This window comes from Saimiri boliviensis, chromosome 5 (assembly GCF_048565385.1).
Source record: "Saimiri boliviensis isolate mSaiBol1 chromosome 5, mSaiBol1.pri, whole genome shotgun sequence".
NCBI classification, from domain to species: Eukaryota; Metazoa; Chordata; class Mammalia; order Primates; family Cebidae; genus Saimiri; species Saimiri boliviensis.
Window position 1 is genome coordinate 16,729,261 of NC_133453.1, and position 27,106 is coordinate 16,756,366.

A 27,106-nucleotide genomic window follows, 5' to 3' on the forward strand; every position below is an offset into this window, starting at 1 on the left:
ATGTGACAGAATCACAGTCAAAGCACAGCCAAAACTTTATTTCACACACAAAATTACTAAAATATCATAAAATTACCCTCAGGTGATGTGTGTAAGATGTATATGAAACAAGTTAATTTCATGTTTAGGCTTGGATTTCATCCCCAAGATATCTCATTATGTAAATACAAATACTCAAATCTGAAAACTGAAACACTTGGCCCTCATGCATTTAGGATGAGGGGTACCCAACTTGTATTTAAAGCCCTGGAAGTAAATGAAGTCACAGACAAGAGAAAAGAGGGCCCAGAATTGAACTCTGAGGAATTTAAACACTTAGTGAACGTTCAGATACGTTCAGGATTGCAGTGGAGACTGAAAAGTTGCCAGAGTTAATGATACTTAAGACTTACCTCTAACCTTATGTTATAAGATAATTTAATTTTGACATGTATTTAGCAGAGTTACAGTTTTTCACAGCCATTTTTCGTGTGTGCATGCATGTGCATATATTTGTATTTGTATGTATTTCAGATACTAAAACACAGTTTTAAATAGTAATTGTTTTACTACTAGTGGGCAGGTTAAAGGGTGGAGCCATCTTTTTTTGTTCTCCTTTCATAAGGTTTCTACTTGGGCTTCAAACTTGACAGTTTTTAAGCTCTTGTGGAATAATGAAGGACTTGTTTTCTTCTAACCCCTGTTGAGCACTGTAATAGTAAGAAATAACCTAGATGCAGCTGCGATGGGGAAAAGCACTAGGTAGAAATAGAACTGAGCATTGGGAGTAATTCTCTCATTAATTCCAAATTAATATAAGAATCTAATAAGATAATGTGCATAGACTATTCAATACATTTCTGGGCCCAAAATACTTATTTTGCAATTGGTATTGCAATAATCTTGAACAAATTGCTAAACCTTTCTGGAATTTAGAGTATTAATCTATAAAATGAGTTTGGGTTTGGTTGTTTTAACCCAAAGAACTTTAAAAATTATGATTATGTGTCTTACTAAGTTTAGGTTATTAAGACTTAGTAAGATAATAGATTCTAAGGCTGTTTATTCCTCTGCCGTGATATGTTTGGGATAAAAACATTTTAGTTATTTTTTTTAAAGTTTGTTTTTTGAGACAAGGTCTTGCTCTGTTACCCAGGCTGGAGTGCAGTGACACCATCTTGGCTCACCACAGTCTCCATCTTATGGAGTCAAGTGAGTCTCCTGCCTCAGCCTCCTGAGTATCTGGGATTACAGGCGTGCACCATCATGCTTTGCTAATTTTTGTATTTTTAGTAGAGACGGGGTTTTGCCATGTTGTCAAGGCTGGTTTTGAACTCCTATCCTCTCCAACTGCCTTGGCCTCTGAAAGTGCTGGGATTACAGGTGTGAGCCATGGCATTCAGCTTTTTTGCTTTTTTTTTTTTTTTTTTTTTTTTTTTTGGAGTCAAGACCCTACTCACCCAGGCTGGAGTACATTGGCATCTCGGTTCATTGCATCTTCCGTCTCCCAGGCTGGAGTGATTCTGTCACCTCAGTCTCCTACATAGCTGTGTTACCGGCACTCCCACCATGTTTGGCTAAATTTTTTTGTGATTTTTGTAGAGACAGGGTTTCCACCATTTTACCCAGGCTAGTCTCAAATTGCTGGGTTCCTACAGGAATGAGCCATTGTGCCTGACCTCAATTTTTAATTTTTCTTAAAGTCAGGGGAGAAACTTGAGTTTTAATGTAGCAAGAGCATTGTCGTCTCAATTTTGTAATGCTTAGCAGTTTTCCTAGATTTACCTTAGGCTTAATTTCTTAATCTTTAATAACTCCATAGTACTAATCAAATAACATGGTAACCACATAAATGAACCTATAAAAATTCTTGGACCTTGAAAATGTGTCTTAGAAAATGACTGAGCAAAAACAAAGTTAACATTTTAAAAATTAACTTGTCTTTTTAGTTATTACTGGAAAGAACATTTATTCTAGTCATTTTCTAAGTCTTTCTATCCATATATCCTATTCTAATAATAATGTCTTAGTTTGATTAGATGGGAGGAAGCCAGAATAAGAGGAGCTTTGTTCTGCTCACTTTTCATTTACTCAGAAAACTGCCTGTTGAGCCAGGCATTGGTGTAAGCATTTGTACTATATCAAGCAAAGATTCCTGTCTTTGTGGAAGTTATGTTTTAGACTTACTACCTTATAGTCCTAATCTGTTCTAAGCGCTTGGTTTTACCGGTAAGGAAATTGAAACGTTGAAGGAAACATAGTTTGAAGTTTCAAGTCACTTTCTTTTTGGAATTTCTTTGTAAACTGCAATGTCTTTTGGTAGAACAAATAATACCTTACCATTTTTGTACCTAGGATCTTATTTGCTGAAAATGATGTCTCTGTGTATACTACCTTTTCAGTATATTTTTCTCCCTATTTCTAGAGGAGGAAGAAGAACCAGTTGTAAATACTATATTTGTTTGTAAGTAAGTTATTCGTATGTGAGGGTACCGATTGCCTGTGGAAATGAAATTGGTAACTTTAAGGTAATCTGGATTCTTCTGTATGCCAGTTACTTACACAGACTTACTTTTATAATAAAGCTTTTGGAGTGCTTTTCCCTTTTTTCTAGACAAATGTAAATTAATTTAATAGAAAACATTAAAATTAATATTTTTAGTGGCATTTATATACAAAATACAATGACTATACTGAGTTAAGGATATTGATAGAAACACTTGGGAGTAAGATTTTCCTTAGCAAAGACAGATTCATTTCAGAGGCCTACAGAGATTGAGTTTCTTTCTCCTATGTTTCAACCACCCAAAAATAAATAAGACATGATTCTTACCAGCAGGAATCCCATAATTTTAGTGAGGTAATCAGATTTGAGGGGGAATTTTTTTGCTTGAGGAATTCAGGGGAAGGTGGAAAGAGGAGGTCACTTTTGATTAGACTTAAAGCGTTACACAAGCTTCATCATGTGAACAAAGCCAAAATACTGTCCTAGTAGATAACAAGGAGAGAAAGTTGCATGAGGAAAATGGCAGGTAGAGCATAGTGAGATCAGTGTACATGGAAGGTGAACATGTTCATGAAGATGAACAAAAGCATCTTCGAATGTTTTTGTAGGAATTGAGGATAGTAAAGTGGTTTGGGCTAGATTTTGAAAAACGTTTTAGGAGATTTGAGTTTTATTCTGTTGGGGGTAGGAGCCTTTGGTTTTTATTCCTCAGAAAGGCTGACTGCAGTGAAGATGTAGTCAAGTATTTAGGATGAGTGCCATTTTCAGTGCCTAGTTGCTGCTTGATCATCTTAGTTCTCATGCTGTCTTGTCTTCATGTTTAACTTAAAGTTGTTGGAAGGAACTCAACCCATTATGTTGTTTGGGATGGTGGTGACAGGAGTCAGAAAAGACTGTGAGCTAGGTGTAAAAACTGCTAATGGGTATGATACGGGGATAGTGACCTAAATATGAATAGTGTAATCCCAAAAGAGGCAGAGACTATCAAGGATAGCCTGTGGGAGGAAAGGGATTATTAGAGAGTCAGGAAAATAGCAACCATGGGATATGAAGGACGTTGGAAATTGAATGGCTTCTACTTTGAAAGGGATGGAAGTGAAACAATGTTGGGGGAAAGTGAGGCTTAAAAGTGTTGTTTAGCAAGTTTGCTCATGTTAGGTACCAGTTATTCTGCTTAAGTTGTTAAGTAGACTATAACTACTTTGAGGGCAGGTACCCCTCCATCTTGTTTCTGTTGTGTTTTTTTAGTGATACTCTTCTACTCTTATAAATAAGTGAATAAATGAGCTAGGACTTGATCATTTATCTTTGTGTCTCCTGCTTTTTGCATGTTATTAGCACTCAGTTGTTGAAATGAATCTTTGAGACTACTACCAGCAGTCAAAATGGAAACCACCATGGTTCATAGCCACAAATAGCTGAGATCTATTTTTTTCTTCCTCTCTGTGGGATAATACCTCTCCCTACTCAAGTTAATTATAAAATCTAACCACCATTTAAAAGCATGGTTGATTATTGGGCTATATGCCTCTTTTTTTTTGAGATTGAAGTCTGTCACTTGGCTTAGAACCAGGTCATGTAATCTTGAGAAACTGTGGTTTTTTTCCATCTTACTCAAGAGAACAAAAATACTAGTTGCTATGTTATGCTTTGTGTATGTTTTCCTGCTTAATTCTGTCAATGTGCCTGTTACTAATTTTAACTGTGATACTAATGCTATAATAATAGCTTTTAATGTATATCTTAACCATTGGGAATAGATACTTTACAAATGATAATTCACAGTGATGTTCTCCTGTGTTGTTTTTCTTTTTGCATTCTTTTCCAACCAGTTAAGTAAAAAGCGATCACTTCTCATAATAGTATTTTGTACTGATTGGGAAATCCTGATTTTTCTAAGATACATTATTTTAAGAACAGTTTAAAAGCATATTTGAACTAAGAATGCTTTTTAAAAAAAATGCCAAATTTTAAGTGATTTTTAAATTAATATTTGCTTCAACGTGTAGCAAATTATCTTTATGAAATTGTGGAAGTGTGTTGTTGTAACACCTATTCTGTGTTCCTTCTTTGAACTCGTAACTTTTCTGTAATGCTATTTATTGTATTCTACTTTGTATTGAGGTCATTTGAATGTTCATATTAGGCTCCCTCTTCTCCCCTCTCCCTCAGAGATTGTAAAGTGGCTGAAAGTGTCTTGTATCTCTTAGTGCCTAGCACCCTGCTTTGCCTGCTGGAAGCAAACATAAATACTTGAATTGTCAGTCTGGGGAAACATTTTGAATGGGTGATTGATATCTGACAGTAGAACCTCATTTCTAAGTGCTTCATTTTGGACACTTAAAAGAGTAAGAATGGGGAATGTTTCCCACTAAGAATGAATTTGATTTTGAAATTGAGAGTAGAGTGCTTTTTGTAAAATGCTGTTACATTACTGTGTACATTAGAAAATTACTTAAGAATCCTCTGGCAGCAGTGGAGAAAATTTTTTTCCCCACAGTGGCTATCTTACTGCTATTTTAAGGATACTGTTACGATTTTTCTGATCAGTATTGCCATCTTAATTCTTAAAGTTAATGAAAAATAATGAGAATAACACTGCCAGTCTTCTGTATTTAAAGAACAGTGAATTTTGTATCATTCAGGCATCTCATTGTTAGTGAATTCTTAGAAAGTTTAAAATATCTACAAAACTTAAAATTAATTATCTTGGCTTTAGTAGAAGCTTGTTGAGATACAGAAATCTTAAGATTGCTGTGTGTAGTATGAGAGCCACATCTGTTCACCAAATTTATATTAAATATACAAGTAATTGGAGTTTGGCTACATTAAGAATTCCTCAAAGTACAAGGTAAAAGAGTTCTTTCCAGTCATTCAGAAATTTCTGTTCTTTAGAGGAAAGGAAAGCAAGCATCCTTATTCCTGACCTGCTCCTATTTGTTATTTATGACTTCTGTAAAAAATAGCAAAACATTGCAGTATTTCTTTTTAACCTTTTAGATCAGGAATTCTCAGGGTGAGGGAAAGAGCTATGGAGCTTTTAATTTTTTTCCCCCCAAACAATTGTGTCAGATTGGGGGAGATGTCCTTTATACCTTATGGCTTGACTCCCATTGAGATTCACTTCTGTAGTAAGCCACTTTTATTGATAGGTTTGTGTCATATCACTGTGGTGTGATAAAGTAGAAACATTTTGAAATCTTTTAAGAATTCTTGAATGGCATTCCTTGGAAGAATAAGATTTACATAACAGGCAAAATTTATAAAGTGACCTCCAGACCACATGTGATTAATTCAGGACTGGAAAAAAAAAGTACATGTTTTAAGTGAGAATTTAAATGCTATTTTGCTTTTATTTTTAATTTTTTTTTATGTATAAGAATGGTTTTTATAACATCTGTAATTGTAAAAAACTAAAAGCAACTTATCCATTGTTAAGTGATTAAGGAAATTATGGCATTAAGTGCTGTTTTTGCAAGTCATAGTAAAGGTTGAATATTTTTATATTATACTGTCTTTAACAGGTGAAATGGACAACATATTTTGGAATTTAGAACCAGAAAGCTAGGGAACAGGCATCCAATGGCTGGCCAACTATTTTAAAATAGCAGCCCCATTTTAAAAATCATACAAAACTAGTATAAATCATATTTAATTGGGGGAAATTAAGTCTTTTCTGCAGTGGTACTAAGTAAGGCATTTCAGTGGAACATGATGTCAGAGCCATTGATCTAATCAACCATAGTCACGTTACATGTAGGTAAAGAGATGCTACAGACTTTATAGGATAGGTGACTCGGTCAAAGTCCTTAGTAAGTTACCTGGGCAGTTGTCTGCAAAGAGGTTGAGTGTCCCTAATCCAGAAATCCAAAATCTGAAACTTTGTTTTTGAGATGGGAGTGTCTTACTCTGTCACCCTAGCTGGAGTGTGGTGGCATGATCTCGGTGCACTGTGGCTTCTACCTCCTAGGCTTAAGTGATCCTCCCACCTCAACCTCCTGAGTAGCAGGGACTACAGATGTGTACCACTGCACCTGGCTAATTATTTGTAATTTTGGTGGAAACAGGCTTTTGCCTTGTTGTCCAGTCTGGTCTCGAATTCCTGAGCTCAAGCCATCCGCTCACCTTGACTTCCAGAGTGCTGGAATTACAGGCAGTGAGCCACCACACCTGGCCAAAATCCAAAACTTTTTGAGTGCTGACATGGCACTCTAAGGAAATGCTCATTGAAGAGCTCAGATTTTGGATTAAGAATGCTCACCTGGTAAATACTGTATTCCAAAATCTGAAAAAATAAAAAATCTGAAACACTAGTGGCTCCAACGATTTCAGTGATACTCCAAGTGATACTCAACCTTAGCTGATTTTGATTATCTTAGCTTCTAGGTAAATATTAAAATACTGTAGATTTATAGAATGACATACCTTTGAGTTATTGTACCTTTGTGATACTTTTTAATATCCTGGTACAATTAGGATGTGCTCCATGTTATTATGCCTTGTTTTATGTTTTTAATACATTTTATATATATATATATATATATATATATTTTTTTTTTTTTTTGATGGACAGTAATACCAAGTGTAAATTTCTGTACTTTGGAGATTTGTCCTTATTTGGACCCAATACTGTCCTGAATTTGGAGACTTGTTTTCCAAGGAAGTTGACAATTTTCAGTATTCCATATCATCATTAATTACATAGCTCTATTCTAGTTTCAGTGAACTTTAGAATTCAAGTCTTTTAATTTGTTTTAGCTGATGATATCTTTGTTTTACCTAGACATTTAATTAGGATTGGCTGGCTGGGATTTTGCCCCAGGCATTGAAATTTAGAGTGTGAAAAAATTTTAATTAATGATTAAAAACAATTATGTTTGTTTTGGGGTACAGGAGTATTGTGCACATTATGTCTTTCATTCAGCTCTCTAGCCCAAGAGCTGCTGGCCCAGTATCAGTTTCCTTGTCAATCCATGGCGATGCTTGGGAATGAAAACTGAAAGGCAGAGTTTGGGAGCCTGTAGCTCCTGATCATGCTAATGCCTGCTGTCCTCTCCTGGCATCCTCATTTCCAACTCCTTTTGTTTCTCTTTACCGGTAAATTGACTGACTTGAGGATGTATATATTGCAGCTTGGACATTAATTTATCATTAAGCAGTTTTCACTGTACAGTTGAAAAATAGGCCAGACACGGTGACTCATTTATAATCCTAACATTTTGGGAGGCCACCGTGGAAGGACCACTTGAGGCCAGGAGTTCAAGACTACCTTAGGCAAAACATAGTAAGACCCCTTACCTATTAAAAAAAAAAAAAAAGCCAGAAGTGCTGGCACATGCTACTGAAGTCTTAGCTACTTGGGAGGCTGATGTGGGAGGGTCGCTTGTGCTCAGGAGCTTGAGGCTGCAGTGAGCTATGATTGTGTCACTGTACTCCAGCCTGGGTGAAAGAGAGACACCCTGTTTCTTAAAAAAAAAAAAAAAAAAAAAAAAAAAAAAAAAAAAAATTTCGACAGTAACTCCACTTTAATCTTTGCTAAGGATTTAATTTTTAAAAATGCAAGAAAAGCTGTATCCACTGAAACAAGAATAGTAGGCAAATTTGAATTGTTGCAGAGTCGTTCGTAAGGTTGATACACTCAAATTGTTTAACAATTCTTTCATTGTTTGGATTTAAATTGCTTTATGAATAAAGCTTGTGGCATCTTAGCTTATGTTTATGATAAAATAAAGCAAGGCTCAATTTTTGAATCATAATTACTGCAACTTTTAAAAAATTAATATATAAAAAAAATTGGCCTTTATTTTCTTGTATACTTTCAGCACACATACAGATTTATGTAACTACTGTCACACTTGATATAGAACAGTTGCTTGACCCCAGTAAACTCCCTTTGTTATTCCTTTATAGGCCTCTTATCCCTAGTTCCTGAAAACCACTGATCTGCTATTTAACACTATAGTTTTGGGTTTTTTTTTTTTCAGGAATGTCATATCATGGAATCATGGTTCGTAATCTTTTAAGTCTGGTTTCTTTCAGCATAATTATTTTGAGATTGATCCAAACTGTTGTAGTAATAATTTCTTCTCTTTTATGACTGATAATGTATTGTGTGGATGTACCACAGTTTGCTTATTCATTTACCTATATACTTATTAAAATACATTTTTGCATATGGATTTTTGTGATTGGGAGTCGAGCTGCTATGAACATTTGTGTATGATTTTTATGTGAATGTAAGGTTTTATTTCTCTAGTAAATACATAGAAGTCGGATTGCTGAGTCATGTGATGTTATTTAACTTCCTAAGAACTGCCAAACTGTTTTCTGGTGAGGCTGTACCATTTTATATGTGGTAGTTCTAGTTGTTGCAAATCTTTGTCAGCACTTGCTACTGTCAGCATATTTTATTTTAGCCATTCTAATGGGTGTGTAGTGGTATCTCATGGTTTTAGTTTGCTTTTCCCTAATGACTTACGTTGTTGAACATCTATCCATATACAGAATTGCCTTCCATATATCCTTTTTTGTGAAGTGTCTGTTCAGCTCTTTTGCCCATTTTTAAATTATTTGCTTTCATTGCTAAGTTCTAAGAGGGTTTTTTTTTTTTTTTTTTAAATATGTTTGGGATACAAGTCATTCTCTTAGTAGCTTTCTCTTTTTTATTGTTTCAATGGTGTCTGTAGAACAAAAGTTTTTAATTTCAGTAGAGTTCAGTTTAGCATTTTTTTCTTTTATAAATTATGCTTTTGGTATCATTTGCTTAAAATTTTCAGATGACATTTTCTTATGTTTTATTGTAATCTTTTTCTTTGGATTACTGTGGTGCTTTGGAAATGATATGATACTGTTAGGTCTTTTTCTCCTAAACCAAAGGTTAATATTGAATGTTAATCAGTGGCATTAAAAAAAGGCAAGACCCTTCTCACTCATAAGTTGGAGGGAATTGCGTTCAGAACACATACATGCTGAGAGGAGAACTTGTTGGGAGGGAACTTAGAGGATAGGTCAATAGGCGAAGCAGACCACCCGGCACACATATGCCTGTGTAACAAACCTGCACGTTCTGCATATGTATCCCGTGTTTTTTTTTGTTTTGTTTTGTTTTTTAGAAGAAAAAAGGACTCAGAATTGCATAAATACTATTATTAGAACAACATAAAAACATATTCATGTTGAAGAAGTTCTGCAAGGAGAAGAAACAGAAATGGGTAGTGTGGAAGCCAGTGGTTTCATAGTCCTGGATGTTGTGTCAGAATCACCTGGGTAGATATTTTTAAATTAGGGTTATCTTTTGATCTTGGGTGGCCCACAAATATGTCTTCTTCTTTTTCCTTCTTTCTTCCCTTCCACTTCCCTCCCCCTACCCCTTCCCCTTCCCTCTGCCCTTCCCTTCCCCTCCCGCTTTCCCCTCCACCTTCCTCCCTCCATCCCTCCCTCCCTCCCTCTCTTCCTTCATGTTTAAGTTACCTCCATGTCTCTTCATGGCTTAATAGCTTATTTCTTAGTGCTGAGTAACATTTCATTATCTAAATATAGCACAATTTATTAATCCATTCATCTACAGAACAACATCTTGGTTTCTTCCAAATTTCGGCAGTTATGAATAAAGTTGCATTAAATACTTGTGTTTGGGTTTTTGTGTGGACATAGGTTTTCAGCTTATTTAGGAAAGTAGGAATGTGATTGCTGGATTACATGGTAAGAGTGTGTCTAGTTTTGTAAGAAACTGCCAAACTGCCTTTCAGAGTGACTGTACCATTTTGCATTTCCATTGGCAGTGCATGAGATATTCTTTTGCTCTACGTCCTTGCTAGCACTTGGTGTTGTCAGTGTTTTGGCCATTGTCAAAGATATGAAATGGTATCAGATTGGTGTTTTAATTTGCTGTGTGCTAATGACCTAGGGTCTTCTCAGATGCTTACTTGCCATCTTTATATCTTCTTTGGTTAGGTGTCTGTTCAGATCTTTTGCTTTTTTAAAAATTTATTTTCTAGTTTTAAGAATTCTTTATGTATTTTGGATAATAGTTCATTAGATTTGTCTTTTGCAAATACTTTCTCCCAGTCTGTGGCTTGTTTACTCTTTTTCTTGACTAAAGTCTTAATTTATTTTTAGAGATAGGATCTCACTGTGTTGCCCAGGCTTGCCTCAAACTCCTGGGTTCAAATGATCCTACCACCTTAGCCTCATGAGTAACTGAGAATCGAGACGCACTACTGCATCGCATTTAAGATCTGTTAGTAAAAGCTCTTTGGGTAATTCTCATTCTCTGCCTGATGAGTGGTCCACTGTTTTGAGCTATTTTCTCTTTCTTCGTTTGCAAGACTAGTGCCATGGACGGCCATCAGTTGTCATAATTTGTTTCCCATAATTTGTTTCAACTTTTTTGTCACAATTGGTCCCATCCTACTCCCAATTTCTCTGGTGTTGCTACTTGTTCTTCCATGTCTCTCCCTACAAATTCCAACACTTCATCTTTGTAATCTAAATACAGATTTTCTTTAATAATCTGTTCATACATAATCTGTAGGCCCTTTTGGTTCTGTTATCAGCTGTATAGCAGGGTTCCCTCCCATTTGCCTTGCTGGTTCAGAAAGTAGGTGACTGTGTTAGGCCATGAGATTAACAATGTTATTCTCCCACCATGTTGCCCATGCTCTGTTTTTCAATTTTTTTGATAAGATATTAATAATTTGTAAAATAAAGGTTTTTTTTTAACTTAGTGTCTAGTTTATGTGCCAACTTAACCATCTTTTTAAAAGCCTATTTTAATCTTAATAAAGGTTGAATTTTCATCTCATTCCTACCATTTTATTGTGTATGTTTGAATAAATAAACACAATAAATAAATAATTTTCTATGGAAATGTTAGAGGAATAATTTTTTGTTCATAGAGTGATCTGAATAAGAAGACATTGCAGCAGTGTATCTAAGGCATTCATTTTACTTCTTTCAGTCATGAGTTTGTATGTGTGTATGAATACTTAAAAAATAAACATAAAATTAGCTCTTAGTTGTAGCTATTTTCTGCCAGTAAAATTTACTGTTACTGGTTGGTCAGGATAATTTTTTGAGGTGCGATACAAGTAAGGCAATTATTTATGACACATGGTGCTACTAGATCAGATTTTATTTTGCTGAAAGGCAGGTATAAGTTACAAATATTATGTAAATACTTGATGTATTTTATTATAAAATATACAAATCAGTGATTTTAAAGAACATGCCTTATTTTATAACATTAACTTTTTATTTAATTGGTCAGTTTTTGATTCATTCAACAAATATGCAGGCACATTTATGCGTTCCAATTTTAATGAAATTAACGTTTAACTTAATTTTATAAGGTAGAGGTACGTAGAAGTTCACATAAGTCCTTAAGAGTAATTAATAGGCTTGATATTCCAATGTTTGAAATGTGTAATTTTTTTCTATGTAGTACAGATTGTTCTTGCATTGTCATGATTTTAATGTAATTGCTGCTCTTCAGTGAAGGAATATGAAGCTTGGTTTAAATTTTTTTTAAATTACTGTGTTCTCAACTTGCTGGGTTTTTTTTTTGGGGGGGAGATTTGCATCTGACCAGTGCTAGATTTAGTGAGTTGAAACAAATGATGATACACTATTCATTTTGTATAAAAGTATTTCTATTAACTAGCTTTTGATATAGTTAACATTTTTGGAGTAACATTCTGGAGTAATTCTGGATGATGTAACTTGAAGTCTTGGAGCTTAGTCATGTAAACAAAAGGTTAAATATATGATAAAATTTTAAATTATGTGGCATAGGCCTAGTGATTTTTATACTGTACTGTTACTAGACTAGATGTATTGTCTTACCATTAAATCTAAAAACCTTATTTTCCCCAGTATGTAGAAAGAGGTGCTGTTTTCTCAGTTTGAACTTATTCTTCCACAGTATGTAGTGTGTTTTCTTTGGCACTTTTAGCCACTTGTTCATGTTAGATCTGATACAGAATGGTGTTTTATTTATGTATATTTATAATTGTCTTGGAAGTGTCTATATAGTTCAACATAAATAGTTGATGTTTCTCAGAAAGTACCATGACTTCAGCTTTTTTCTAATCTGCAAAAGTTTAACCACTGCTAGAATTCTCTATGGTAGAGGATATTTGGAGATAAAAGAGTTTTGTTCAGGCTAGAGTTATTGAGAGTTGAGCTGGATTATGGAAGGTTGATTGTATTTGAATAACTGTAGAAGTTGGCAATATAGTCTCAAAGTGTTATAGGAACTTAGAGACAGACGCACAGCGACTTTGTGATAAAGCCAGAACCAGAGTCTAGATTCTCTTTCCGAGTGAAATGGTCTTTCCTTTGGGCAGATAGCATAGCAGGAAGGAGTAGTGGTCAATAACCTTTTATCAGAGAGGATGGTACTAAGCTTGTGGACTGTCAAAAGGAATTCTTGAAGTCTTGAGTAGTCTTTTATCAGGATTGTATTAGAAAGATATTTCAGGCTCAAAAGAACTTTGTGTGCAAAAGCAGGTAATCCTGAAAGTGCTTATGTTGGAAGTGAATCATGGTATTGGAGGGCAGGGATTTGAAATAAGTGGTATTATATATACCAAGCACTGTTCTAGGTGTGGGATATACACATGGAAAAGATGGAAATCCTGCCACCATGGAGATATTTACATTTTAGTAGAAGAAATAATTTTTTAAAAATGTAATATAGTAGATAATGATGAAAACTATGAAGAAAAAGGAATTGAATGGTTAAGAAGTAGAGCTAGAGGTTCTGTGAAATAATTGGTTGGGAAAGACCTCTGTGGAAATGAAATTTGAGCAAAATATAGTGAGTGGGAGTGAGCCAAGTGAATTGAGGCAGAAGGAATGGCAGAGCACAGTTGCTGTATTTAGTAAAGAGGCCATTGTAGGTGAAGTGTAATGAGTGAGTAGTTTATTGTAGAGTGTTTACTGAGTACTAAGCACTGTTTTAAGTGTGTTACTAGTGTTAATTCTTACAACAATCCTACAGGAGGAATGCTATTTGATATATAAGGAAACTGAGCACAGAGATTAAATAATTTATCCCAGATCACCCAGTTTGTTAGGGAGCTGGGACTGGAGTCCAGGTAATTGACTCCAAAATCAATATTCCCAACCATAATTCAAAGTTGGGGAAGGGAAGGTATAGTAGGAAATTTAGCAGTAGCATGGAACCAGTCTTACAGGCCCTTATAACTTATTATAAGAATATAGGATTTTACTCTGACAATGATGTTAAGTCATTGGAGGGTTGAGAAATACCTAGGAAGTTGATTTATGGTTCTGGAGATAAAACCATATCTCCAGTAACACATTTGATTTGATAGTCATCTGTGTATAGGTTATAGCTTAAAATATTTCTACTAGCCTGTAACATTTCTTTGATTTAAAATTAAGGATTCTACTTCATCATTTTATTAAGCAGATATGTGCATGCCTGTATAGATATATATGTGTGTGTGTGTGTGTGTGGATGTGTGTGTGCAAACTAATGAACTCTTCTGTTACTAGGTGCGAGAAGATGTACTAAATTCATTGAATAACAACTTTCTTCAAACGCTAAATCAAGCTTGGAATGATCATCAAACAGCTATGGTGATGATTAGAGACATACTAATGTACATGGTAAGTAGAGCTTTTTAAATGTTTTTTTCCTTTAAGAAGTTAAGCATTTGAAGGCTGGGCTCAGTGGCTCAGGCCTGTAATCCCAGCACTTTGGGAGGCCAAGGTGGACAGATCACTTAAGGTCAGGAGATTGAGATCAGCCTGGCCAGCATGGCAAAACCCTGTCTTTACTAAAAATACAAAAAATTAGCCTGGTGCGGTGGTAGGCAGGCACCTATAATTCCAGCTACTCAGGAGACTGAGGCAGGAGAATCACTTGAACCTGGGAGGTGGAGGTTGCAATGAGCTGAGATTATGCCACTGCACTCTCGCCTAGGCAACAGAGTGAGACTTTGTCTGAAAAAAAAAGTAGTAGTAGTTAAGCATTTCAAAACACAATCACTTTCTGTCTAACTTAGTACATCTCAGCAGTGTGGAAGGTGTTTTTTTTTTTTTTTTTTTTTAAATGAACAGTGCTTTCTTTGTAAGGGCCTACCTAAGCCTGTGTGAATAAAATCTTAATTGTTTACATAGTTATGAAAGCTTAGAATGGGAAACTGAAAGGGAATGATTTAATTTTTTTCTTCATATTTAGCACTTATCCTTTAAAATGGAAAATATGGAAAAAACCATATTACTTAACGTCGTCTTAAATAAGAGTAGTTAAATGACAACATGAGAAACAAAAGCTGAATATTCTCTTACAGGTTTTTAAATACTAAATTATTCTTTAGTGACAGAGGATGTCATATTAATATAAGCATTTTCCTGAGAATCATACTCTTATAGCTGCCATCTATCTTTCTTAATAGTGAATCCTTGCAGAGCACTCTTTCAGCTAGTCTTTTTTAAGGATATTAGCCTCTTCACATGTATATTCCATTTTTCACCTGCTATTGCTGTATTTTGTTTTTATCAGTCAAGAAAAAAAAATCCTGTTCAGCAAAGACCATTTGGAAACATTGACTTTTATCTAAGCTGTTTAATAACTTTCAGAGAGATTAAATTCTGACTTAAAAAAAAATTAGTATTGCAGAATGATGTGAGATTTATTAAGCTTAATTATTTTATCATTCCAAAGTTAACAAGTTAATGACTTGTCTTGTTTCAGTGTGTGTTTGTGTATTGGATATAATTATTTTTTCCCAAGGTTTTTTATGTTTTTACATAATTTATAAATTTTTCCCCAAGGTACCTTTTTATATTTTTATTTCTAGTTTTTTTTTTTTTTCTTTCAGTTTTAGTTTTAATGTAGTGATGAGAGCTTGTCCTAGTTTCTTTTACTTGATAGAATAAAGCAGTGTTTGGAAAGAATTCCCAATGAGAACAAACAGCTGTAAAGTTTTTTGTTCTGCTCTGTGAATTCAGTCAGGCCTTTACCCCTGGTTTTGTAAGGGCTTAGTGGCATGGGGGTCAGGGAGAGGCTACTTCACTCTTCAGGGATTTGATAAAATATATAGCAAATTATTTAGCTTTTCTGAGCATCATTTTTCTTATCTGGTTATACATTAACCGTGTGTTATTTTTAAGTTAAATGAAATGATATATGACAACATATACTATCTGGCATATAAATTCGAAATAAGCTTGTTGCTGTTTTCTAGGTTCTAGATACAGTGAGTCTTTAAATTGCATCCTAACATTAAGATTAAAAAAACCACTTGAAATTTTATGGTTTATTCTGTTGACAGAAGAAGAATTTTAAAATTTTATACACTTGCATACTCTGATGTTACTTTTTAAGTATGTTTTGTTCAGCTGTCCTCCTCTTTTTTTTTCTTTCTTTCTTTCTTTTTATTTTTTCCAATGAAATCTCAAACCTTGAATTTTGGCTCTACCCATGGTCAGGTAGTTAATTAGTTCATGCCTCAGGTTCCTCATCTATAAAATGCAAATAATATTGAGTAGAGTAGTCATGAGGCTTAAGTGGCACTATTCATGTAAAGCACTTGTAGGGCTTGGCCCATAGTAACATGCTTATTAGAGATTAACTGGCATTATTTCTTGTCCCTTCATTTTTCATCAAACCCATTTGGTAGTACCACAATGCTGCTTGAACTGAAAATTCACAACAGGGTAGATTGGTTCCACAGTTTGTCCCGTCACAGACCTGTGGTCAGCCCTTCACACTTCAGCAGTTTCACTCTTTTCCTTTAGTCAGCTTGCTCCAGCAGTTATTTCTCTTCAGACCTCTGCTCTTCCTTGGGTTCCCTCTCTCGTAGTAAATGATCTTGCCTTCTACTTCTCAGAGAAAAGAGAAGGTGTCAGGTAGGAACTCTGCTCATTTTTTGCCACTAAATCTAGAAGTTTAGCTGTAATTTTCTCCCCTTGTATGTTTTTCTTTTTCCCTCCTCTTTTAGTGGAGGGTGGTGTCTCCTCTTCAGTTAGAGGCCACTCCTCAACCTGTGCTATGGGTCACATCCTCTCTACCTTGTCATTAAGTATTTTGGGGTTCTGCCTTTCATGTTGGATCTTAGCCAGCATTAAACACATTTACACCACTCACATTCTCAAAATATAATTATATTAAATTATTTGGTGAACCCCGGCACTGTCTCCCAGGATCTCTCATCTGTCATTCACAGGTAAATGTATCATAAGAAATGTTGACATTTGCCCTCCGTTTTCTCATCTTTCATACATTTTGAATGCAGTACAGTTAAGCTTCTACCTCAACTATTATGTTCAGTTTTGCCCTTAAAGTATCACCGTGGTATCTGTGCATCTCAGAATACAAAGAGACTAATCCCCATTCTCCTTGATTGTTTTTTTAAGCAGAATTTGCCACAGTCTTTCCTTTCTTCTTGTAACATGTTCCCTTGATTTTTGTGACAAAGAACTCTTTTTGTATGCCTTCTACCTACCTTCTTACTGTTTCTTCTCAGCCTCTTCTCCTCCACCATGGCCCACAACGACTACCAACTGCCCCCAAGAACCCCCCTTAAATAGAGGCATTCTTGGGATTTAGTCCTAGACGTTCTTTTCATGGTACAGTCTTCATTGTATGTAGCTTCATTTGCCTTTCTGCAGGTGATTCCCAATTACGTCTCTAGCTTCATTTTCTGAGATTTAGACTTACATATTTATTTGTTTAGTTAATGGCTCCTTTCATTGTCTGAAGTACCTCAAAGTTGGCATGTCCAAATGAGTCATAATCACTGTCATTCAGTTGTTCATACTAGAAACCTGAGAATTATTCTGATAAGTTTCTTCTTTCTCCCTACGTCATCTGTTGCTAGACTCTGCAGTTTCTGTTTTATTTTCTATTACTCAACATCAGACCACCTTCATTTCTCTATTGAAATATTCGGTTTTGCTAGTCTTACATTGTTCACTGGGCTCTTCTTTGTTTTCCATATTGCTCCCGGAGTTACTATTTTAAAACCAAATCTGATCATGTTACTGCCCTGCTGAAATCCTTACTTCTCATCTTGGAATTCTTTTACATGTGTTCTGTCTGGAAATGTTTCTAGAATTTTTTTTTTCCTTAATATTACTTGCTCCTGCTTATCCTTTATGTTTTCTTATTTCTGGTAAGCTTTCCCTGACCCACGTACTTCCCACTGGCTGCAGTTGCTCTCATTGTACCTAATACTGTTCCTCTGGAACATTTATCACAGTCATTAACCACTTGTTCAGTGTGTAGTTTGCCCACTAAACTATATGAGGGCAATGTCTGTCACCATTATGTCTTTAATACCTACTACAGCTTGTTGTACAAACTAGGCACTTCCATATATGTTTCATGAATTGGTACAGATGTTGTATGTTTTTAATAGACTACACTTTTTTAAAATGCTTATTAAAAATACGCTATTTTAGGTCAGAAACAGTGACTCACACCTGTAATCCCAGCACTTTGAGAGGACGAGGTGGCTAGATCACTTTAGGCCAGGAGTTCAAGACCAGCCTGGCCAACATGGTAAAACCTGATCTCTACTAAAAATACAAAATATTTGCCAGTTGTGGTGGTGCATACCTATGATCCCAGATACTCAGGAGGCTGAGGCACGAGAATCTCTTGAGCCTGGGAGGCAGAGTTTGTAGTAAGCCAAGATTGTGCCACTGTATTCCAGTCTGGGTGACAGAGTAACTCTGTCTCAAAAAAAAGAAAAGCTATTTTAGATTCAAAAAGAAAGTGTTGATACCTTCATGTTCTACAAGAGAAATTTTTTAAATTTTCATGTTCTGCTTATAATTTCCTTTTTATGTGTAGTGTTCTAGGCATAATTAAAATATATTTAAAAGTACATTTTTATTTTTACTTTTTTTTTTTTTTTTTCATTTGAGGCAGGGTCTTGCTCTGTTGCCCAGGCTGGAGTCCAGTGGTGCAGTCTCGGCCCACTGCAACATCCACCTCCTGGGTTCAAGTGATTCTCCTGCTTCAGCCTCCTGAGTACCAGGGACCACAAGTGCGCACCACCACACCCAGCTAATTGTTGTACTTTTGGTAGAAATAGGGTTTCACCATGCTGGCCAGGCTGGTCTCGAACTCCTGGGCTCATGTAATTCGCCTGCCTCAGCCTCCCAAAGTGTTGAGATTATAGCCATGAGCCACTGCTCCGGGCCAAAAGTGCATTTTAAAATTAAGATAAAATTTAATATACATTGAAATGAACTAAACTGTACGGAATGATTTTTGACAAACATGGACCTGTCAGTATCACCTCATTTTAGATAAAAATATGCTTTTAATTTTCCAAAAATTTTTTTCTGTGGACATCTCCGCTTTTTTTTTTTTTTTTTAGGACTTTACCTTCAACTCAGACTCTTAGGTTGTATTACCCACTATGAGGTTTCTTGTGGTTACTGGCTCTAACGATTAAGAGTTTAGATCTTAGGCCCAGAGCAGGAGGAGAGAAGAAGCTTCACTGTCAGCACCCCCCACCCCACTCAGCTAGCTGACTTTTACTCTTAACAAGGAGGTGTCTATGTCTAAAATGTTATGCATGATACTGTGGGACACACTGCCTCTTGAAAATGAAAATAAAATCACAGGTTACATGTAGGTAACCAGTGTTCAAAATTTGTTCCACATAACTTTTGTTGTTTGGCAGGTTCAGTGTTGCAAAAAGTCAAGTCTCCATGTCTCTAGATGGAACATGTGGCCTCTAGTTTCTGCCACTCCACCCCTTCCTAATGTTTGAGACTTGCATTACCTGTTTGGCTCCTGAAGAACTTAAGAGTTTGTAATCCTTGCTTTACTTAACATTAGTTAATTTGATTCATTCTTTTATTAAAGAAATAACTGCACGTTTAGCTTATAAGACAGTTTGAGATTGGTTAATATGTTTTACTTTCAGTTTTAATTATTCAAATGTTTAATGATTAGGAAAAGATTTGTTAGAGAAACTTTGTTATATAGATTATGTTACAGCCTGAATTATTGATACAGTCCCTAAGTATTTATTAATATTAGGTTCATTTTTTTCTTTCAAGCTATAAAAATGAATATAATATTAAGGGAAAATTATAGATAGTATTCCATAGGCTACTCTAGCAATTACAATTAATGTCAGAGGGAACAAAACCACTTTCTATCTTGATCTTCTGTTAAGGTTCTTAGAAGAATTGCTGCATAAAACTTTATGGAGAATTTCAAAGGTATTTTTGTGTTTCTTCTTGAATTTTTCTGTATTTCTAATCATTTTCACAAACAGCAAAAGTACAGTAGTATTGCAAATTATTTTGAAAGGAGATTAGAGGGAATACATTCAAAGGAATGGGGAGAGAGTAACCCAAGAAAAGAGGGTCACTGCTTCCTCGAGCTATTTGGAAAGTCATCAAGGATGGGTAAAGAGATGAAGTGGAGACGAGAGAAGCCGAGGAACTCTTATTTTGGTGTTCTAGTTGCTTTAGTAAGGTAGAAGATAGGACCATCAGTTTAGGGTGACAGAAGCATGTGAGTTGTTGAGTGCTTGAGAAGTGTGGTAGGCTGCCCCCCAGTCCCCAATCCCAGAATATGTCCATGACTAATCTTTGGAACCTAGGAATGTTACCTTATATGGCAAAAGGAACTTTGCAGATGTGATCCTGTTACAGGTTTTTAGATGAGATGATCCCAGGCTGTTCCCCTGGACCTGATGTAATTATACTAGTTCTTACCAGAGAGATGCAAGAGTCAATCATCGGAAAAGGTGATAGGATTGTAGAAACAGAGACGGAAGTGATGCACTTTGAAAATGGAGGAGGGGCCACTAGCCAAAGAAGACAGATGGCCACTAGAAAGGCAAGGAAATGGATGCTCCCTAAGAACCTCCAGGAGGCACTAGGCCTGCCAACATCTTCACTTTAGCCCACTGAAACTGATTTCAGTTTTCTGAATTCTAGAACTATAAGAGAATAGAATAAACCACAAATGGGGTGATTTTTACAGCAGCAATAAAAAACATACAAGAAAAAAATGGAATGCTCACTCTGCTGTGGTCAACTAGGTGTAAATAAATGGATTATCTGTAGTTGTGAGGGGATAATTTAGGTGAATTGGCACAAATTTTGTGTAGTGGAGCCAGTTAGCAGAGTTTGTACTTTTTCCAGGGTACTTAGCAGCCTCAGAAAAGAATGTTCAAAATAAGGAAAACCCACTGACAGAATTTTCCCTGTTGGGTGTTGGGGAGAATTCTAAGGTAGTAGCATTTTTGAAATGGTTGCTGTGGGTCTGTGCTGTTAAAGGAAGCAAGTGAATCTCATGGTCCAGGAAATAGAAGTATTACGTATTTGGGATCAATAGACCTGGAGATCCAGTGAGAATGAGAAAAGCAGGATCATTCAAGTGAAACAAAGTAGGAGAGGTGGGAAAAGAAAGATGATCTTCAATGCCAGAGTTATTTGATGTCTTCCAATGATGAGGTTCAGCGTTTGCTCATATCAGTATGTGGCTGAAGGGAATCTTGATAAAATGGAAGATTAAAATTTAGGCATCTGTAAGGAGTGTGCCAGATTGCTCTTTAGTATGAATGTTGTAGTTACCAAAGGTAATAGGTGGCAAGGAGCAGAGTTGAGATGAATGCTATAAGCTATGTGCTAAAGCTACCATGAAGAATTTGTGTGCCTTTTTGGAGGCCGGAAGGTAGGATGAGAACATACAAATGGTGGAGCCTATAAGTCTGTGTTTTCTTCTGTAGATTTTGATGATTTTTAGCTCTTTAAACGTTTCTTCACAGTAGTCTAGGCTATACATTTAGAGAAGTTTGAAAAATAACTGTATTCTGGAAAAGCACAGATAGATTGATTAAAAATTTTCCTGACACCTTCTCTGGTTTTAGAATGATGTACTAGAAGAAAACAGGATGCAGTGACTTTTGGGCTATTGAGCCTTACACCTTTTCAACATTTTGACTGACTTCGCTTTTGTAAGGAAGGGTCTTAAAGACAGGCTTTCCCATATGTGCTCCAATTTTTATCTATGACTGACAGGATCCAATTTCCCGGCATCTTTTTTATAGTTAGGTCAGAAGCCAAGTACTAGGTCTTTATGTCAGAGAAACCAGGACATCATGAAATACTGTAAAGATTAAGAAGGTGCCTGGTTGGCCGGGCGCAGTGGCTCACGCCTGTAATCCCAGCACTTTGGGAGGCCGAGACGGGTGGATCACGAGATCAAGAGATCGAGACCATCCTGGTCAACATGGTGAAACCCTGTCTCTACTAAAAATACAAACATTAGCTGGGCATGGTGGCGCACACTTGTAGTCCTAGCTACTCGGGAGGCTGAGGCAGGAGAATTGCTTGAACCCAGGAGGCGGAGGTTGCGGTGAGCCGAGATCGCGCCATTGCACTCCAGCCTGGGTAACGAGCAAAACTCCGTCTCAAAAAAAACAGACGGTGCCTGATAATAACGGTTTCTTCCTTGCCTTATATTCCTGTTTCTTTTGTTTTATTTTTCCTGCTATTTAAAAACATTATTTAATATTTTTCAGATCCTATATGAAACAGATTAATAAAACGATACACTTTTTCTTTTGAGACTGAGTTTTGCTCTGTCACTCTGCTGCAGTGCCACTCAATCTTGGCTCACAGCAACCTCTGCCTCCCAGGTGGAACCATAAACTTTATCACTGTGCCTTGTGAACTGTTTTCTGTGTGTATGCAGTGATGATTTATTTTATCAGTCCATGACATTAAGTTTAGGAAGGCAAATATTCCGTGTTTACACCACCAAACACATTATTTCTTTTCTTTCTTTCTTTCTTTTTTTTTTTTTTTTTTTGAGACAGAGTCTCCCTCTGTCATTCAGGCTGGAGTACACGGTCTCGGCTCACTGCAGCCTCCACCTCCCGGATTCAAGTGATTCTCCTGCCTCAACCTCCCTAGTGGCTGGGATTACAGGCACCCGCCACCATGCCCAGCTAATTGTTTCTATTTTTAGTAGAGACGGGGTTTCACCACGTTGGCCAGACTGGTCTCAAACTCTTGACATCAGGTGATCTGCTCACCTCGGCTTTCCAAAGTGCTAGAATTAACGGGTGTGAACCACAATAGCCAGTCCAGAAATACAGCATGTTATTTATTGATGGAATAAAGGGAATGAACTTTTGTACATAAAATGGACTCTGCCAATCTATATAGGAAGTTTGGAGTAGTGAGAAAAATGTTTAATGTGAATTAAGAAACTAGTTCCTGCTTTGTCTTTAATTTGCTTAAGTTACTTAACCCCTCAAGACTCTTGTTTCCTTATCTGTAAAATTATTGGACAAGAGCTCTGGTTCTTATCTTTTGGGAGTCATAGATCCTTTGGAGAATGATCATATTTCATGGACTCTCTCCTAGAAGAGGCAGGCATATGTGCATCCATATACCACAGAACAATGCTTTGTGCAGTTTCAAGGGGTTTATGGGTGCCTGAAACTTACCAATCAAATCTGTAAGGATATGTTGGTTAGATCATTTTAAATGTTAAGAGTTCTTTTAGCTCTAAAGTTATATACCATCTTAAAACTGAAAGGGAGCAGCTAGATGTGGTGTCTGAGGAGTTACGGTAATGAAGGAAGAAAACAGGAGATGTGGGAAGATTAAGTTGATCACAGTTTCTTTAGAAACTCTTAAAATGGGTTAATGTAGGCCTTCCTTGGCTATGAGTCTACTCAATACTGCTACACAGAATAGCAGATAACACTTTTTCACCCTTGGTGCATGGCAGGCACTGTTTATGGCAGGCACTGTTTAAACTCTTTATGTATATTGAATTATTTAATCCTCACAGTATCTTTTTTTTTTTAAGCAACACTTTGGGAAATCCATAAATTTTTTTTTAAAAAGTGTTTCTTTGAAAGAGTAAAAATATTTTTACAAATACGTAACAAATATTATTTATTACATACCTGTATCACTGTGTCACATGTTTTAAATACTTGACCTTAAAATTTTTGTGAATGAAAAACTGAGGTTAGAAAGATACTAGCTGGGCATGGTGGTGCGTGCCTGTAATCCCAGCTACTCAGGAGGCTGAGGCAGGAGAATTGCCTGAACCCAGGAGGCGGAGGTTGCGGTGAGCTGAGATCGCGTCATTGCACTCCAGCCTGGGTAACAAGAGCGAAACTCCGTCTCAAAAAAAAAAAAAAGAAAGATTAACAACTGAGGTTAGAGAGATTAACCTGCCAAAATCATATACTTAATAAATAACTGGAGTAGAACATTGAGTTTAAGCCTTTGAATTTGCAGTGTTTGATTTTGATTCAAATTTGAAGTTAGAATTTGATTCTAAAGCTCATGATCTTCACCACTGTGCTGTGTCTTACACCTCAGTGCAAAAGAATTATATTATTTGACTCTGTGTAATAGAATTTATGATAAACCCAGAGTTTTAAGGTGTATCAGTTGTTCCGTATATTAAAGCATTTAGTTTGTTTACATTTAAAGTAATTATTGATATATTTGGATTTAAATTTACTATCCTTTTTTTTTCTGTCTCATCTGTTCTTTACTTTCTCAGCTTTTTTTTTGCTTTCTTTAATAAATGTATTTTATTATCCCCACCCTCCCCATTAGCTTATTATTTACGTTACTATTACCTTAGTAGTTACCTTAGAGATTATAATGTGCATTATGTTTTTGTTTTTGTTTTTTTCTCACTACTTTCTGGGTATTGTAAAAATCTTAGAACATTTTGACTTCCTGGGGTTTTTCCCCCTTGTTTTTCAGACTTTTGATCCTAGGTTGTTTTTGTTTTGTTTTGTGGGGGAAAGGGGCAAGCGTGGTGTTTTAGAATTTGAATTCCAATTTTGTGTATGAAAAATTGTGGAGGCCTTGGATGATACCTTCCTCCAAAGTAAATTTAATTTTGTTTCGGCAGACAGGTAAAGTACAGTCAGATCACCACGCTCTAGTTGAGACTAGCTTTTAAGCTTTGTTAGTGTTCGTCTGTTACCAGTTTGCCTTTATTTCCAGGATATACCTATTCACAGAGAATAGTTCTTTTGGGACCTGAACTGAAAGAAAGCCTGAGGTGTTTGCCAGGTTACCTTCTGAAGTAATGTTCCTAGGATTCTAATTTTGGTCTGTTCAACACAGATCTTCGGTATCCCTTTGATACTTTGGATTCTTGGTGCCATTACCCTTTGCCTAGAGTGCTGTATCAGTAAACATCTCAGTGGAAAACTGCTTGCAGAATTTGTGATTCTTTTCATTTCTCGCCTCTTCAGAACTTTGACCTCTTAAGTCCTAGCTGCTTTAAACCAACCCCACTTTTGACTTTCTGCTGGGGCTCTTAATTCCAGTCCTCCAAATTCAGCAAGTGACTGAAGGGAACCAGTGAAGGCTCGTGTGGGGCTGGCTTCTCTCAGTTTATTTGCCTTTTCTCTGGAATCTTGACCCCACAAGTCTAGGTTGCCTTTGTTATTCTTTGATGCTTTTAAACAGGGGGATTTTTAGTTTTTTTTTTTCTTTTTTTTTTTTTTTAATTCTGGTAAATTGCATATAAAATTTACTCTTACCCTTAAGTGTGCGGTTCAGAGCTATTAAGTGTAGGTCCACCTTGTTGTATAGCTGTCACCACCATCCTCTCCAGAATTATTTTCATCTTGCAAAACTGAAACTCTGTACCCACTAAACAGTAACTTTCCATTTTCCCCTCCCCCAAGCCTCAGCCAACTACCATATCTCTGTTTATGATTTGATCACTTACTGCCTCATGTAAGTGGAATTATAAGCTGTTTGTCCTTTTATGACTGGCATTTTTCACTTAGCATGTCCTTAAGGTTCATCTGATTATGGCATATGTGAGTTTATCTCCTTTCCAAGGCTGCGTAATATCGCATTGTGTGTGTAGACCACATTTTGTTTATCTTTTCATCTATCGATGGGCACTTGAGTTGTTTGCACCTTTTGGCTGTTGTGAATAATGTTGCTATGAATACAGGTGTACAAATACCTCTTCAAGACTGCTTTCATTTCTTTGGGGTATATACCCAGAAGAGGAATTAGTGGAGCCTGTGGTAATTGTGTTTTTAATTTTTGAGGAACTGCTATATTGCTTTCCACAGCAGCTGTACCACCTTAGGTTCCTACCAGCAGTGCATGAGGGCTCCAGTTTCTCCACATCCTTGTCAAAACTTGTTATTTTCGTTTTGGGGGTTTTTGTTTGTTTGTTTCTTGTGTTTTTTGATAGTAACTCTTCTAATAGGTATGAGGTAGTAGCTTTTTGTTTTCATCCAGCTTTTGTAGTAGTTCTTTCCAGGGGATTTGGTCTTACAAAAGCTTTTCTTCAGTACTAAAGGTGGAATAACATTTTGAGGTGGATGTTATTTTACAGATGAGGCAACTGAGATAGATATTAAGGTCGCACCTAGTAAATGGCAAAGACGAGACTGAAACAGAGGCTATCTGGTTCTTGAATCAGTGCTCTTAACCACTGAATGGTATTGCTTCTCTAATACAGGTCTTCTTTCCTAAAAAATAGTCTTATAAATTCATTGCTCCAAGACCTCAAAGTGTGATTAACTGTTTTTTTTTTTTCCCTCTGACCTCTAGATGATTGCATTTGAAGTACAGAACACTGTTTATTTTATGAATTACTGCAATTTACACAACTTTAGAGAAACATGGTGTTGATTTGTCTAATATCTTGGTAGACAATTCTTAAAATAAATGGAAATTATTTTTAAATAGAATTTTTTCACAATTCTTAAAATAAATGGAAATTATTTTTAAATAGAATTTTTTCACAACTATGTTTTTCTTGTTAATTTTCAGACCCCTGAGAAAGATTTTGAGATCATTTTACAGTGGTGGAAACTCTGAGCTTTTCAATAGTGGCTAAGTCTACACCAGGTTTTTAGACACCATATCCTATGCTTCTCTACCAAATTTATCAGTAATATTTTTATATCTAGAAAGGTTAATCTGTCTGTACAGTTTACTAATTTATATGTTCCTGGTGCTATTTTAAAAATGTAGTCAGTTACTGGCACCCTGGAAAGTATTAAGCCAGTTCTTTAAACTTTGATCTAATTGTGATTAGACTTTTTCCCCCCTCCTATGACCCTGCAGTAGAAACTTTTTGCTACTTTTCTGCTCATTTAAAATTTCTCTATTTCTGTCTTCATTGTTAAACCTTTTAAATCTGTATTTATTTCATGACTTGAAAGTGAACTCTGTTTGAAAATATTTTATTACTTGTTAATAGAGGATTACCCTAGTGATTAAATTTGGTAAGGCAGGTTCTAACATGTTCTGACAGACTTGCCATAGAGTTTTTGCCTCTTTTTAAAAAAATTTTAAATATGATTCTAACTCTTCAGGTTTATCTCTAGCTTACTAGCTTTGTAAAGATTTTTTTTAACCCTGTTTACATTTGTTTTTTCCTATCCTCTTTTACAGTAATAGGCAAAAACAGTTTTAGATGTTCTTAGTATGAGGATAAGAAACTGAAAGAAGAACTATTTAAGAGTTTGATTAACCAGCTTGACGTCTTGAAAAACCAACTTTCACAGCAATTCACTACATTTTTAACTTTTTTTTTCCCCCCTAAACAAATAGCTACTATTGGCCATATGTGTGGCAAGTATA

General features: G+C 35.9%; 1 protein-coding gene across 2 annotated transcripts in view; it reads left to right on the top strand.

The window, feature by feature from the left end:
* Positions 1–27,106, top strand: part of CUL3 (cullin 3) — a 108,766-nt gene that overhangs the window by 36,264 nt on the left and 45,396 nt on the right. For both annotated transcript variants that reach the window (XM_039469794.2, XM_074398957.1), the window contains one exon: positions 14,009–14,122. In XM_039469794.2, coding sequence (XP_039325728.1) covers positions 14,009–14,122 — 114 coding nt within the window. The remainder of the gene's footprint in view (positions 1–14,008; positions 14,123–27,106) is intronic.